At 37.8% G+C, this 16,059-nt stretch overlaps 1 protein-coding gene across 2 annotated transcripts in view; it reads right to left on the reverse strand.

Annotated features, from left to right (window-relative positions):
• PDE3B (phosphodiesterase 3B) overlaps positions 1-16,059 on the reverse strand; it is a 164,385-nt gene that overhangs the window by 16,125 nt on the left and 132,201 nt on the right. For both annotated transcript variants that reach the window (XM_081238926.1, XM_081238925.1), the window contains exons 10-12: positions 15,073-15,184; positions 13,542-13,655; positions 19-218 (exon numbers count right to left, since the gene is read on the reverse strand). In XM_081238926.1, the coding sequence (XP_081095052.1) occupies positions 19-218; positions 13,542-13,655; positions 15,073-15,184 (426 nt within the window). The remainder of the gene's footprint in view (positions 1-18; positions 219-13,541; positions 13,656-15,072; positions 15,185-16,059) is intronic.

The raw sequence follows: 16,059 nt of genomic DNA on the forward strand, positions 1-16,059 counted from the left end.
TGAAAAAGTAGTTCCTACCTGAGGGGCATTTGTAGCCACTAGAAATGCATTTGTCCGCCCTGGGTGGTCGTAATCATGCATGGCAGCTGCCACATACAGAGCCATCAATTCCAATGCAGGAATGTTTGAAGACAGGCAGCCATAGCTCTCATCTGGAATAGAGCAACTCCTCGAAAAAATGTAAGCAATTCGCCCAGGGTTAATTCTACCGTTAGAATCTGTGGAACAAGCAAAATAACCCAGCATTACACATAATATCCTCACAAGGAGGCTAAGGAGGAGATTCCCATAGGTAATATGATTATTTATCTTATTTGTTGACTTACCTAAGAAATAGACTCTATTTATAAACATGGACATAAAATAGTATACTATTTCTAACATACATGCTAATAGAGAGGAACAGTGTTAAACACGACCCTGAAGTCACTCACTTTACAGGACATGACAGGATTCTCATGATGCTCTGTTACTCAAGCTAGTGATAATTTTTAAAAACCTCTGATTGATAGATGCGCCACGGCTTCAGTAGGGACCGCTCCTCTCGAAGGGTCTGAGCCTTGCCAGCCCCTCCCCCAGGAGACCGTTGCAGTGGGCCAGCCCCTGCTCTTTGGTAACCATGTGTGACCAAAAGGCTGTGATCAAAAATGCCGATATGGGCTTCCCTGGTGGCGCAGTGGTTGAGAGTCTGCCTGCCAGTGCAGGGTACACGGGTTCGAGCCCTGGTCTGGGAAGATCCCACATGCCGCGGAGCAACTGGGCCCGTGAGCCACAATTACTGAGCCTGCGCGTCTGGAGCCTGTGCTCCGCAACAACAGAGGCCGCGATAGTGAGAGGCCTGCGCACCGCGATGAAGAGTGGCCCCCGCTTGCCACAACTAGAGAAAGCCCATGCACAGAAACGAAGACCCAACACAGCCATAAACTAATTAATTAATTAATTTTTTTTAAATGCCGATATGTCGGAGGAGATGCAACAGGGCTCAGTGGAGTGTGCTACTCGGGCGTTGGAGAAATATAATATAGAGAAGGACATTGTGGCCCATATCAAGAAGCAGTTTGACAAGAAGTATAACCCCACCTGGCACTGCATCGTGGGGAGGAACTTCAGTAGTTATGTGACACATGAAACCAAACACTTCATCTACTTCTACCTGGGCCAAGTGGCCATTCTCCTGTTCAAGTCTGGTTAAAAGCATGGACTGTGCCACACACCCAGTGATCCGTCCAAAAACAAGGACTGCAACCTAAATTCCAAATACCAGAGACTGAAATCTTCAGCCTTGCCTAAGGGAACACCTCGATCTTTATTGTGTTGTTTTGTACAGGGCATTCTCTGTACTAGTTTGTTCTGGTTATAAAGCAATTAGCAAAACAGCTTATATTTGTATTTTCTATTCCATACCTCTCTGCCCCATGTTTTTTCTCTTCAAAATCCATTCCTTTAAAGAAATAAATGTGTTGGAGAAGTGTGCATTTAAAAAAAAAAAAAGAAGCCAAACCTCTGATTTTCTAAACATTTGTTATTTAATGGTTAGATATAATGGCCGGGGTAACAGGAAAAACCAACCTAGAGAATAACATTTCATGAAATAGTATAGAGACTTAGGAATTTAATATATTAACAAAGTAAGCTATTCAACATAGATGCTTTTCAAATCTTATCCAGATAGATTACCTTTCATTTGTAACCCTGACTACAACCCTTCTTCCTCTTCTTTTTCCTTCCATGAAGCCCCTTATAAAATACTGTAAAGAAAAACTATGAAAACTGAAAAGGCATGGAAAACTGAGGAATGACTCAGTCAATATAACTCTTTTTATCTTCTGGTTAGAAACAGTGTTTTCACTATCAACACTGTGCTTTTGGTGTCCTTAATATCTTACATTTGTTTCTTCCTTTTTTTGTAATTGGCTGGCTGTCTCCATTTAGATAGTCACGAGATTGTTTTTGCTAAAGGGATCTTGAAGTATTAAGAAGAAAATAATAAACTATATTGAGAGTAGATAGCAAATAAAACCACAAAGATATTAGAGAGATACTAAATTTCATTGGTGTGTTCACCAGTGGAAACTCAGAATAATGTCGTGGCTTGTTAAAGTCCAAAAGGACTTTATCATAATTTAGTTCACTCAATATTTGCAATCACAAGAATGTTTTAACATAATGACTTTAACAAACACTATTGATAATTATAAAGATACCTAATTATTTTCATGCTGTTTATATTTTGTACCTAAATTGAGTTTTAGAATTACCCACACTAGAGCTACTTTAAAAAATAATTATAAAAAGTAAAAACAAGACAGTTAAATGTATGGATAAAGATATATTTAATTCTGATAAGATTTTAATTACCAATATCAGAGTCAATAACTTCAATTTTCCTGCATTATATGTGTTCTGTATTTCCCCTAGAATTTAAAATATATACATAAAATATCAAAAATGGCAAAAAAAAAATCCTTTTAAACCCAATAATTACTTAGAATTGACATATTAGGATCTTAATACATTAGTTTGTATATATTTAACATGAAATTAGTAGTATAAAAAAGAAAATAGATGGCAAGGACAACTAAACATAACTACTGTAGATCCCATTTAAAAGGAGGCCTCACAGGACTTCCCTGGCAGTCCAGTGGTTAAGACTTTGCCTTCCAATGCAGGGGGTGCGGGTTCAATCCCTGATCAGGGAGCTTAAGATCCCACATGCCAAAAAACCAAAACATAAAACAGAAGCAATATTGTAACAAATTCAATACAGACTTTAAAAATGGTCCACATCAAAAAAAAATCTTTAAAACATTAAATAAATAAAATAAAAGCAGGCCTCAGTAAAAGGCATCCAGATTGAAAAGGAAGAGGTAAAACTACCTCTATTTGTAAATGACATGATTGTATACAGAAAAATCCTAAAAAAAATCCACTGGAAAACTATTAGAACTAATAAATGAGATCATAAAGGTTGCAGGGTACAAGATCAATATGCAAAAAATCAATTTTATTTCTTCATACTAGGAATGAATAATCAAAAAATGAACCCAAGAAAGCAATTCCATTTACACTAGCATCAAAAAGAATAAAATACTTAGGAATAAATTTAACAAAAGAAGTGTAAAACCAGTATTCTGAAAACTAAAAAATATTGTTGGAAGAAATTAAAGAAGACTTAAATAAGTAGAAAAATACCCATGTTCATGGTTCAGGAGACTTAATATTGTTAAGATAGCAATACTCCCCAAAATGATCTATGGTTCAACACAATCCCTACCAAAATCCCAGCTGGCTTTTTTGGTACAAGAGATATATAAGCTGGCCCTAAAATTCATATGGAAATGCAAGAGATCCAGATTAGCCAAAACAATCTTGAGAAAGAAGAATAATTTCGAAGTTTACTACAAAGCTTTAGTAACAAAGATTGCGTGGTACTGGCATAGGATAGACACATAGATCAATGGAATAGAATTGAGAGTCCAGAAATAAATCCTCATATATATGGTCAATTGCTTTTGGACAAGGATGCCAAGACCTCGTTGACAGCCAACTATGCCCTGCGTGATGCAAGGCACTTTCATACATGTTGTTTCATTTAATGCTCACATCTTAAAAGGTAGAAACTGATTTCAAAACATTTAAGAGCCAACCATGTACAGAATATATAAAGAAATTTTTTCAACAAATGGTGCTGGGACAACTAGATATCCATGCGCTAAAGAATGAATGTTGAACCTCTTCCTTATTTCATCCCCCCAAATTAGCTCCAATGGATCCTAGACCTAAACTTAACAGCTAGCTATAACTATGAAACTCTTGGAAGAAAACATAGTAAATCTTCATGACCCTGAGTTACACAAACCCTTCTTAGATATGACACCAAAAGCATGAGTAATGAAAGAAAAAATAAGATAAATTAAACTTCACCAAATTTAAAGCTTCTGTGCTTCGACAGACACCATCAAAAAAGTGCAAAGACAACACAATGTGAGAAAATAGCATATCATAAATCTGATAAGATACTTGTATCCAGAATATATAAAGAACTTCTACAACTCAGTAATGAAAAGACAAATGACCAAATTTTTAAATGGACAAAGGACAAAGAAGATATACAAATGGCCCATAACAACATGAAAAGATGCTCAATGTCATTAGCTATCAGGGAAATGCTAATCAAAAAACCCACAATGAGATACCACTTCACACCTACTAGAATGGCTATCAAAAAGATAGATAATAACAAGAAATGGCAAGAAATTGGAACCTTCATACGTTGTGTGTAGGAATGTAAAATAGTGCAGCCACTTTGGAAAATAGTTTGGCAGTTCCTCCAAATGTTAACCACAGAGTCACCTTATGACCCAGTAATTCCATAAAACTAGGTATATGGCCAAGAGAAATGAAAACATATACCCACACAAAAGCTGGTAGAATATTCATAGCAGCATTATTCATAACACCCCAAAAGTGGAAGGAACCCAAATTTCCATCAACTGCATATTGACTGGTAGAAGAGTGAGAAAGAGGCAGAAAAAAATGCTTAATATATAAAATAAATATCAATATATATCAAAGCAATGAGGAAAATACATGGCTATTATAGACTTCATTTCTGTGACTGGTCACATAGCTGTGTTTGGGATATAATCATTTTCTTATTTCACTACCCATCCCTCATTCCCTTTTTGCTCAGCCAGCATCTCTACTGATTATGGTTCTTTGCCCAGTGGGATGAATACTTTTGGGGGTCTATACTATTAGTGACCCTTATGGCACTGGATTACTGCAGTTTTTCATTATCTTTTGTCACTGGACATAGGAGTACCAAAAAGGTCAGAGAATCCGCTGGGTTCCTAACATACATCCTCCCATGTGTAGTAGGAACCCTATTTTTTCTTGATAATGAGAATCAGACAGGATCAATCACCTGACCTTGTACAGAATCCTCCTCCTGTCTACTGGTTCAAAGGCATGGAGAACACAAAGTGGCCAGATGTCAGTCTCAGTTTCCAGTTTCCCTTTTATGTGTCCTCTATTGAAAGCACTTTTCCTTGGGAACTAAGGTGTGTAAGCCAAGTTTTTGTTTGTTTTGGTGGGGGTGGGGGGAGAAGCAAAAATTTTCTAAGTGGATCATTCGAGGTAACAGAAAAAACCCTCCTAATCCCACTCTTTGATTCACAGATTTGTGTATTCTTGGAATAGGAGAAATGGTACCATATACTGGTCACTGGTTCAGAAAATAAACCACATTTTGTGGGACAGCACCTTAGCCCCACAAAATGTTTTCACCTAACAGGTGCCCCAACTGAGTCTTCAATATGTCATTCTCTCAGGCCAGCTGTGGGATGATAAAGTTCATGAAAAGATCAGTAAATTCTGTGGGCATGAGCCCACTGCAACAATCTTTTGAGGTAAAAATGAGTTCCTTGATATGTAATATTGTATATAATAAGCCAATGGTGAATAAGGCATTCACTAAGTTCATAGATGGTGATGGTGAAGCACTATAGACAGTAAAAGTAAATCCATACACAGAGTAAGTGAGAACAAAAGCTGTCTCTTCTATAAGACAAGGGATCCAATATAATCAACCTACTACTACCAGATAGATGACTGGATGTTCCCCTAGGGAATGGTGCTATATCAAGGGCTCACCACTGGTTTCTCCTATTGCCAAGCTGAGCACTCAACAGAAGCCAGGGTCAGTCAGCCTCAGTGAGAGGAAGTCCATGTTGCTAAACCCATATATAATCTCCATTCTTGCCATCTTGGCTACTGTGTTTATAAGCCCATCAAATGAAAACTGGAGTAGCTAAGGAAAGAGTCTGATTGATAATCAAGAGAAGAGGTCATTTTGACTACTTGATTATTGAGAGCCTCTTTTGCAGGGAATGCTCTTTGGGAACTGTATTATTCAGGGTTGTGCAGAGAAGCGGAACCAACAGTGTGTGTGTTTGTGTGTGAGAGTGTGTGTGTGTGTGTGTGAGAGAGAGAGAGAAAGAGAGAGAGATTTTAAGGAATTGGCTCATGTGAATATGGAGGCTGGCAAGTCCAAAATCTGCAGTATGGGCTAGCAGACTGCAGAACCAGGTAAGAGTCAATGCTGCAGTTCAAGTATGAAGGCTGTCTGCAGGCAGAATTCCTTCTTTTTTGGGGGAAGTCAGTCTTTGTTCTATTAAAGCCTTCAACTGATTGGATGAGGCCCACCCACATTATGGAGAGCAATCTGCTTTACTCAAAATCCAATGATGAGTTAATCTCATCTAAAATACAGCCTCATGGAAACATCCAGAAAAATATTTGACCAAACGTCTGAGCACCATGGTTCAACCATGGTTGACACATAAAATTAACCATTACAGTAAGCATTCACATGGGAAACAAATATCCTCCACTCTGAGAAGTCTAGCCACAAATCTCTTTCCCAGAAATCCTTATCACCAATTTTCCAATCTTTTTCCTTCTAAAACTCTAAGTATCCAAGCAAGCTATTACCCATTGGGCCATGTATCTGTGTAGATCCTTTCTCCTGGTCATCTCTCTCTAGGCCAAATAAACAAGCAGATTTACTGCTTGATGTTCTGCCTAGATTGGATTTACCTTCCCCTTTTTATCCTTAAAAAGGGTACCTACCTTTGAGAGTCTATAAAGCTGTAGTCATCCACTTTCAGGAGGTACTGACTGGTATATGGGACAAAACAATCTATAAACCAGGTCTTTTCTCCTTCAGTCAACTGGTCATGGGTAATTCCCCATGAAGCCATATGGATTAAGGAAGAGTGCCAACGTATTAGCAATAGCTGCCATAGGAATCTGAGTTCATATTTGGAGTCTCCTGTTCCTTCAGGGGCAGCTCAAAACTAACCTTGTATTTAATATTTCCTCTTGATGATTGAGTGCTACTGTACATGCCAACTTTAGGAGAGTCAGAGGGCCCAAGTTTATGACAGGCAGGTCATGTGGTAACTTAGTGCTCATGGTCAAATATTCAAACTCTATCAGAGCCCAGTAACAATCTAGCAGCTGTTTTACAAAAAGAACAGTTATCCGAGGAAGAAGGATGGGCACTGCCTCAAAATCCTAAGGATTTATACTATGATTCCCTTGTAGTGATCTTCTGTAACTCCACAGAGGATCCCTACCTGCCAAAGACACTCTGAAAACTGCTGGATGTGTTGAGGGTCATATTGCCAAGTGTCCAAGCAGCTTACACTACCCTGAAACTGCTTCACATGATTCTCCTGCTCTGAGTTGCACACAAAATTAATAGCCTTACAGTTCATGGGTTGGAGCAGCAGTACTGAGATATTGTAAATTTGTCTTTAGAATCCAAAGAGCCCTCTAGGTAGAGAATTCAAAATAATTGTCCCTAACCTTGGAGAGGATACCTCAACATATCCTAGACCACCAGATTCCTAATAGCTTCACTGAGGTAGCAAATCTCTGAATTTTTGTGCAAGTTCTCTCATTTCTCTTCCTCTGGCACTCTTATCAAGGTATCTAGGATATTTGTTACATCTTGCACAGTAGAGCTATTCAGCATTATCTGGTCATTATACTGGACCACTTTGATACCTTATGGGACTAGGCTAGATTATAACAGAATGGGAGACTTGACATAGCCCAGAACTAGGATGATGAAAGTGTACTGCTATGCCTGCCAGGTGGGAAAGTAAATGTCTTCTTGTGGATTTTGCTAACAGGTATAAAGAAAGAAACATTTCACCAGATTAACAGCTGTGTACCAAATAGGATGAGTTGGGTTGACTTATTCAAAAATTCATATCTGGAACAGCTGTGACAACTGGAGTCACCACTTGATGAAGTTTAGAATAATCCACTATCATTTTTCAAGATCCATTCATCTTGTGTAAAAGCTGAAGTACCACAGGTCAAATAGCAATGTGATGGAAATCACCACTCCTGCATTTATTAAGTATTTGATGGTGGCACTAATTTTGCAGTCCATCCAGAAATAAGGTACTGCTTTGGTTCACTATTTTGCTAGAATGAGGCAGTTTCAGGAGATTTCATTTGACCCCTCCTACCATGATGGTCCTCTCTGCAGAGATCAAGGAATTAATGGAGGGATTCTGCCAGTTGCTAAATATGTTTATTCCAACTCTGCATTCCAAAAATGGGTGGGTTCAGGGAACTACCACTATGAGACGGACCCAGGCCAAAAGTCCTTTTATCATCTAAATTCCGTAAGCCCCTACTATGATTGGTGGGGCAGTGTGGTAGTTTACCCTCCAGGAGTTAGCGTTGCAATGTATTACTCAACACTGATGAAGGGGGACACTTCTGAGGGACATGGTTAGGTATGGGTGGGAAGACTACATGATCAACCCATTTCAACATCCTATCAGTGTAAGCCTTTGAATTCCTTCCTCCACAGTATATCAGGAAGTTGTGACACCTCAATTTCTCTTGATGCCTAGATTTCAGACAATGAATGGAGCAAACTGTTAGGGCCACTGCCAAACACTCACACTAATGCCCTGAATTAATGCCCTGAATCCAGAATCTCTAATAGGTACACCTATATCAATAAATTCAGAATGATCAACCATTACCTTCCTTTCCCTTGCTGTAACACTTTAAATCCATTCCCACATATGTTCCTCAGGTTTCTGCCAATATAAATTTAGGAAATTATTCTGGTGTTCAGACTTAGATCCTGGCAGATATGAGTTTAATTATGGATCACAAAGAAATGAGAGGTGGTGGGACTGGATTTAGAGGTGAAATAACATTCCCCTACAAGTCAAGAATCTCAGGTGAGGTTGTTACAAGGTCTTCAGGCAACCAACACAAGGAGAAATGATTGTTTCTCAGCAGGGAGGTACAGCAAGATTTGAGGGGTTCAGGGTAATCAGATTTACTGAAATCTACTCAGATATTCCCCTTCCAGTTATCAGGGTCCTTTCTTTCCCAATCGATACCGTAGTTCTAACATAAGAGGCTTAGCGAGGCCATGAACTCAACTTGAATTGTATTTCAGGTAACTTCAGGATCAGACTTTGGATTATGTTTTCAGAAGTTATGATCCTACAACTATAAAAATTAAGGAATCTTTTAGCTATCTGGTTCTCTAACCATTCATTAAAACTCTAAATGTGTCATTTCATTTCTTTTTTTTAATTGAAATATAATTGACACAAAGCACTGTGTAAATTTAAGGTATACAAGGTGTTGATTTGATACATTTGTATATTGCTATATGATTACCACCCGGAGCATTAGCTAACACCTCACTACACCACATAATTATCGTTTCTTTTTTGTGGTGAGAACAATTAAGATCTAGTCTCTCAGCAACTTTGAGCTTTATAATATAGTACTGTTGACTATAATCACTATGCTGTGCATTAGCTCTCCAGAACTTGTTTATCTACTAGTTCCAAGTTTGTACCCTTAAACAACATATCCCCAATTCCCTCACTCATGGCCTGTTTTCACAAGTTCAACATTTTTAGATTCCATATATAAGTGATATTATAAAGTATTTGTCTGACATTTCATTTAGCATAATGCCCTCAAGCCCATCTGTGTTGTTGAAAATGGCAGGATTTCCTTCTTTCTCATGGCTGAATAATATTCCATTGTGTGTGTATACACATACACACACACACACACCCCTTCTTTATCCATTCATCCATTGACAGACAAGTTATTTCCATGTCTTGGCTATTGTGAATAATGATGCAATAAACATGGGAGTGTGTATATCTCTTTAAACTTCTGTTTTCATTTCCTTTGGATATATACCCAGAAATTGCTACTTCATATGATAGTTCTATTTTTATTTTTTTGAGGAATCAAAATCTCCATACTGTTGTTCACAATGGCTGAACCAATTTACCTTCCCTTCAACAGTGCACAAGTGTTCCCTTATATCCACATCCTGCCCAAGACTTACCTCTTGTCTTTTTGACGACAGCCATTCTAACAAGTGTGAGGTGATATCCCATTGTGTTTTTGTTTTTTGGTTTTTGGTTTTTTTTGCGGTACGTGGGCCTCTCACTGTTGTGGCCTCTCCCGTTGCGGAGCACAGGCTCCAGACGCGCAGGCTCAGCGGCATGGCTCACGGGCCCAGCTGCTCTGCGGCATGTGGGATCTCCCCGGACCGGGGCACAAACCCATGTCCCCTGCATCGGCAGGCGGACTCTCAACCACTGCGCCACCAGGGAAGCACCCCCATTGTGGTTTTGATTTATATTTCCCTGATGATTAGTGAGGCTGAGTACCTTTTCATGTACCTGTTGGCCATTTGGATGTCTATTTTGTTTCTCTGCCCATTTTTAAAAATTGGATTGTTTTTTGGTTATTGAGTTGTACAAGTTCTTTATGTATTTTGGATATTAACCCCTTACCCAGTATATGGTTTGCAAATATTTTCTCCCATTCTGCAGGTTGCATTTTCATTTTTTAAATTGTTTCCTTTGCTGTGTAGAAGCTTTTTAGTTTGATGTAGTCACACTTGTTTTTTTTTGCTTTTGTTGCTTATACTTTTGGTGTCATCACTTTTTTTTTCTATTAATTCTCCATTGCAATCAGAATAAGGCAGCGCATCCCATAGTCCTTATAGTCTTTGTTTCTACCACAATTTTACATTTCAACAGCTACTTGGTCTCCCAAAGAAAGCTTTGTCTTCTACACATACTTGATTCCATAATATTGTGTATAAGGATTTATAGCACTGCTAGTAAGAACTCAGGAGGAAGTAAAGTGCATGGAAGAGAAAACAGGCATTGCCTTAGGGAATACTTAAATCATCTTGAACAGGCTGGTGGTAGAAAACTGCTGTCAAGGACACTGCCAGTGAGGGCTCAGATGAACCCATAATTGGAAACTAGAAGAAAGGGGATCATTGTCAATATAGCAGCAGAAAGCTTAGTCGAATTGTGTGCTGCATATGTGGAATACAAAACTTGTAAACAATTAACTTAGATATTTAGCTGAGGAGATTTCCAAGGAAAGTATTAAAGATATATAGCCAGGTTTCTTCCTGTTTGAAATAAAATGCAAGAGAAGGGGCTTCCCTGGTGGCGCAGTGGTTGGGGGTCTGCCTGCTAATGCAGGGGACACGGGTTCGAGCCCTGGTCTGGGAGGATCCCACATGCCGCGGAGCGACTGGGCCCGTGAGCCACGACTACTGAGCCTGCGTGTCTGGAGCCTGTGCTCTGCAACAAGAGGCCGCGATAGTGAGAGGCCCGCGCACCGCGATGAAGAGTGGCCCCCGCTTGCCACAACTAGAGAAAGCCCTCGCACAGAAACGAAGACGCAACACAGCAAAAATAAATTAATTAATTAATAAAAAAAACTCCTACCCCCAACATCTTCTTAAAAAAAAAAAAATGCAAGAGAAAAATGAGGGAGAACTGTTAAGCAAAACAGGTCCAGGGCTTGATAATTTGGGAAATTCTCAACCTGTTCAGACTGCAAAAAATATTAAAAATAGGAGATGCACTGTCAGGAATGTGTACACTGGACAGAAAACCAACATTGTAGCTGCACCACTTTTTGCTAATTCTTTTGAAGGATGAAAAGGTCAGGGTCTGAGACAGACTTGAAGATGCAACGCTGATGTCTTTGAAGAAGGGGCTGTGAGCCATGGAATGCAGGTGGCTTGTAGAAGTTGGAGGGGGTAAGGAAACATTCCATGCCATGCGGCATGTAGGATCTTAGTTCCCCAACCAGGGATCAAACTCATGCCCCCTGCACTGGGAGTGCAGAGTCCTAACCACTGGACCGCCACGGAATTCCCCAAATTTGTATTGTTTTAAGCCACTAAGTCTGTGGTAATTTGTTACAGCAGCAATAGGAAACTAATTCAGATTTTGGCACTTGGAAGTAGGGTGTTGCTATAACAAATACCTAAAAATGTGAAAACAGCTTTGGAATTGGGCAGTGGGAGAAGGCTGGAAGAATTTTGAAGAGCGTGATAGAAAACAATAAAAGATATTAATCAATATATTCAAGAAGTTCAGTGAACCCCAAATAGGATGAATATAAAGAATATCATCTAAGTGCATCATAGTCAAAATGTTAAAAAAAACAATAGCAAAGAGAAAAGGGACATAATACTTTTAAGGAGAGATAAGACTTATGGCTGATTTGTCAACAGAAACTATAGATGTCAGAAGATGAACCCAGAGGTATCTACAAATGTGCTGAAATAAGAAAACATTATTCTAAGAGAAAATAAATACATCTATAGGGACTTGCCTGGTGGCGCAGTGGTTAAGAATCCACCTGCCAATGCAGGGGACATGGGTTTGAGCCCTGGTTTGGGAAGATCCCACATGCTGTGGAGCAACTAAGCTCGTGTGCCACAAATACCGAGCCTGCGCTCTAGAGCCCGCGAGCCGCAACTACTGAGCCTGCGTGCCACAACTGCTGAAGCCCACACAGCTAGGGCCTGTGCTCCGCAAAAAGAGAAGCCACTGCAATGAGAAGCCCGTGCACCACAACAAAGAGTAGCCCCTGCTTGCCCCAACAAGAGAAAGCCAGCGTGCAGCAATGAAGACCCAACGCAGCCCAAATAAATAAATAAATAAATAAATAAATATAAATAAATACATCTACAAACAAAAAGGCTGAAGAAAATGATCTCTGATGGAAGCACGGAACTACTGGAAGGAAGGAAGAGCTCTACGAAAGAGTATGGATGGCAGACAAAAATGAACCAGTGACATAAGGCAAATCCATCAAACAATGGCAGTACTTTAAACCACCAAAGAATGTAAAGCAGTGGCTAAGGCTAGATCACATTTACACTGATTAGTACGGTAATATTTCTCAGGCATTTGTAACTGAGCAAATTCTGTCCTGATTTGTGTGTGTGCGTGTGTGTGTATTTTATTGGAGCATTTCTCCTTTTTCTTAATTTTTTAAAATTTTGGCCACACAGCTTTTGGGATCTCAGTTCCTCCACCAGGGATTGAACCCAGGCCACGGCAGTGAAAGTGCCAGATCCTAACCACTAGACCACCAGGTTATTCCCGTCTCCCCTCTTTTATAAACTAGAATAAGAGAGCCATGAATGTTATAATTCATTATATTTGTATAAATAGTTACATTTACGAGGAAACAAAATTTGAATGTTAACAAGTTTTTTAATATCATTATTTAAATACTTATATGAAGATTTTAAACAGTCCACTTTTGTTGGGAATGTCATATATTTTAAATTTACATGATACACCTAAAACAAAAAAACTAAGAATTGAAAGAAAAGCAAAGAAATGATTATCATAATATTCAGGATATTGGCTACCTCAGTGAAGAAAGCAGTACTGTGGGACACAGAAAAGAAACATGGTAGATTGAGTAGTACTGAATCTTAACCTCACTTTTAAGATGGGTAGTGGATTTCCTAATTTGCATGTCATTATTCTTCAAAATTTACATAGTCCTTTATATATACCAAAGTTTACTTAATAAAACTTTTAAGAGAACAGAGATAATGAAATGAGATAGTCTGATTTATTATTCCTAATCAAATAATTAAAGGAAAGATTTATAGAGGGAAGTACCTGTTTCATTTCCTGCTCCATGATCATTGTGGATCTGCTGTAAACCAGGAATTGGTCGTGTTGTCAGATACCAAACAGCATGTAGGACATCTGTGGCATGTATACGATTGTGATCTAAAGTCACCAAAATGTTTTATAAAAATGATCATTCTGTTATTTTTAACATAGGACATTTTAAAAAGTACTTTCTAGTCATACTGTATCCTCATACATAAAATATATGGCTTAGAATAATTTCCAACAATTATGTTTTTGTTTCATCTTATTTTGTAAAAGTTTATCGATGTGTTAAAAAGTTTTCCTTTAAAAACTTTCACATATACTATGAAAACATATTAAAGGAGTCAAAGAAAAGGCAGCATTACCAGGGCTAATTTACTTAAGGTTGCTTTTTTTTTTTTTCTGGCCAGTCTGAAAGGCTTGTGGGATCTTAGTTCCCAAACTAGGGTGGGTCCCTGCAGTGAAAGTGCCAGTGGAAAGCCCTACGGTTGCTTTTTTGTGGCTTTTAAAAATATGCAAATAGTGTCTCATGGAGACCCATGTTTGCAAACAAAACAATTTCTGCACAAAGGCACATAGAACAGTTAAAAATTCTGGATACTTGGACAGCCGCCTCGCCAATAGATAAGAAATAACTCTCTCTTAGGCCTGCTATAAGGATTACATGTTAAAAGGTATATACCCTTATATAAACATCCAGAATAGTGTCTGACATGTAGTACATGATCAATAAAACACTTGTTTACTGAAATACCACTATGTGAAAAGGCAAGACCTACAAGTGAAACCCAGCTTTGCTATTTCCAGTTTTATGATCTTCTGAAAGATCCTTCTGAATTTTTACTTCTCACCTGTAAAAGGTAGATAATACAACCTTTCCAACAAAGATTAAATGAGATAACCTTTGTGAATCTAATGATTATAGTCATAGCAAAACAAACAAACAAAATTATTCCACAAATCAGGACACAGTTAAAAAACGAATTCTATGGATAAATTTTAAACATTTTAAAGTAAAGAAATTTATGAAACTCATGACTTAAAATTACCAAATATTTGAAAAGGTACTCATACGAATAATTGTTAACATAGAAAGATGTATACTATATTACATGAAAAAGCAGATTATAAATAGGTATTATGATTCACTTCATAAAAAATAAGTATGTATAAGAAAAAGTCTTGAAAGATATGTACCAAAATGGGTTTTTTTGGTTTTTGTTTTTAATTTTTTGGCTGCACCACTCGGCCTGTGGGATCTTAGTTCCCTGACCGGGGATCGAAACCACACCCCATGCATTGGGAGCATGGGGTATTAACCACCAGTCCTCCAAGGAAGTCCCTTACCAAAATGTTAACAGTAGTCAGTTAACTCTGGGTAGGAGGATGTAGATTTTCTTTTTAAATTACTATTTTCCAACTTTTCCAAACATGCAATTTTAAAAGTGTTTAAGGGACCATCTGAAGGGAATTTATAAAGAATTTCAAAACCAGTATTACTTCAACTTAAATAATATATTTTAATACTTACAAGGAATGTCTCGATAACCATTTTCTAATGCACAAAAGTAGTTCATGAATTGTAGAGTAGGAATTTTAAATATCTCCAATAAGCCAGTGTCTTGAAATAGGGTATACATAACCTAAATGTCAATTAAAAGAAAGTTCGCTTTAAAAATCGGAATTTCTATTTCTAGTTGAATATGTTTTTGTAATTTGCATTTGGGAAAGTTAACCACGTATATTCCTTTAACTTAAATAATTTATTAAAAACTTCCCTATAGTGAATTCTTTCTGAAATATGAAAAAGGAAGATACCGCCCTAAAGCCCTTGAAAACCATAGAATGATTATCATATCATGTCCCAGTTTTGAAATTTTTCCACTCTTCCCTTTAGCTTTTCATTCACAATTTATTGAAAGGCATATGAATTGTATTCTATTCTAGTCCTAGGTGTTAAAAGAAGTCAGAACAATATAGTTATCACATTTCTGTCCCTAAAGAATTCAATGTGATAAATCGTGTGTCCTCCACATAATTTATCCTTATGTTCTCGCATTTCATAAATAAGATACTTTGGAGTTAATGAGAGTAATATTTCAAGAAGGTTAATCTGATGCTGCTGTGTGGACCCACCAGGAAGAACTTTGAGTCTGGGTGGTAAAATGGAAGTATTTTTCCATGGTTCTAGCATGAAATGGACCATTTGGCCTTGGGTAAAGCACAGGGAGGACCGGTGAAAAAGATGAAGCATAAGTTTCAGTCCAAAGAACTAGATCACCTTTCATGCCCTTTTCAACCTCAAGATTTAATCAAAAGAAAATCTTTATTACTTCTTTAGTGTAAATTAAATCCCATTATTATGGGCAAAAAAACTACTTTTCATATAAATATATATAAAATTATGAAATACTTTATATACATAATAATATATTCATTTATATATATATATATATATATATATATATATATGGGTTTATATATCCAGGTTTCTCTTTTCAAATTTTCTATTGAAAAT

Source organism: Mesoplodon bidens (assembly GCF_964165515.1).
Source record: "Mesoplodon bidens genome assembly, chromosome: 7".
Classification (NCBI taxonomy): Eukaryota; Metazoa; Chordata; class Mammalia; order Artiodactyla; family Ziphiidae; genus Mesoplodon; species Mesoplodon bidens.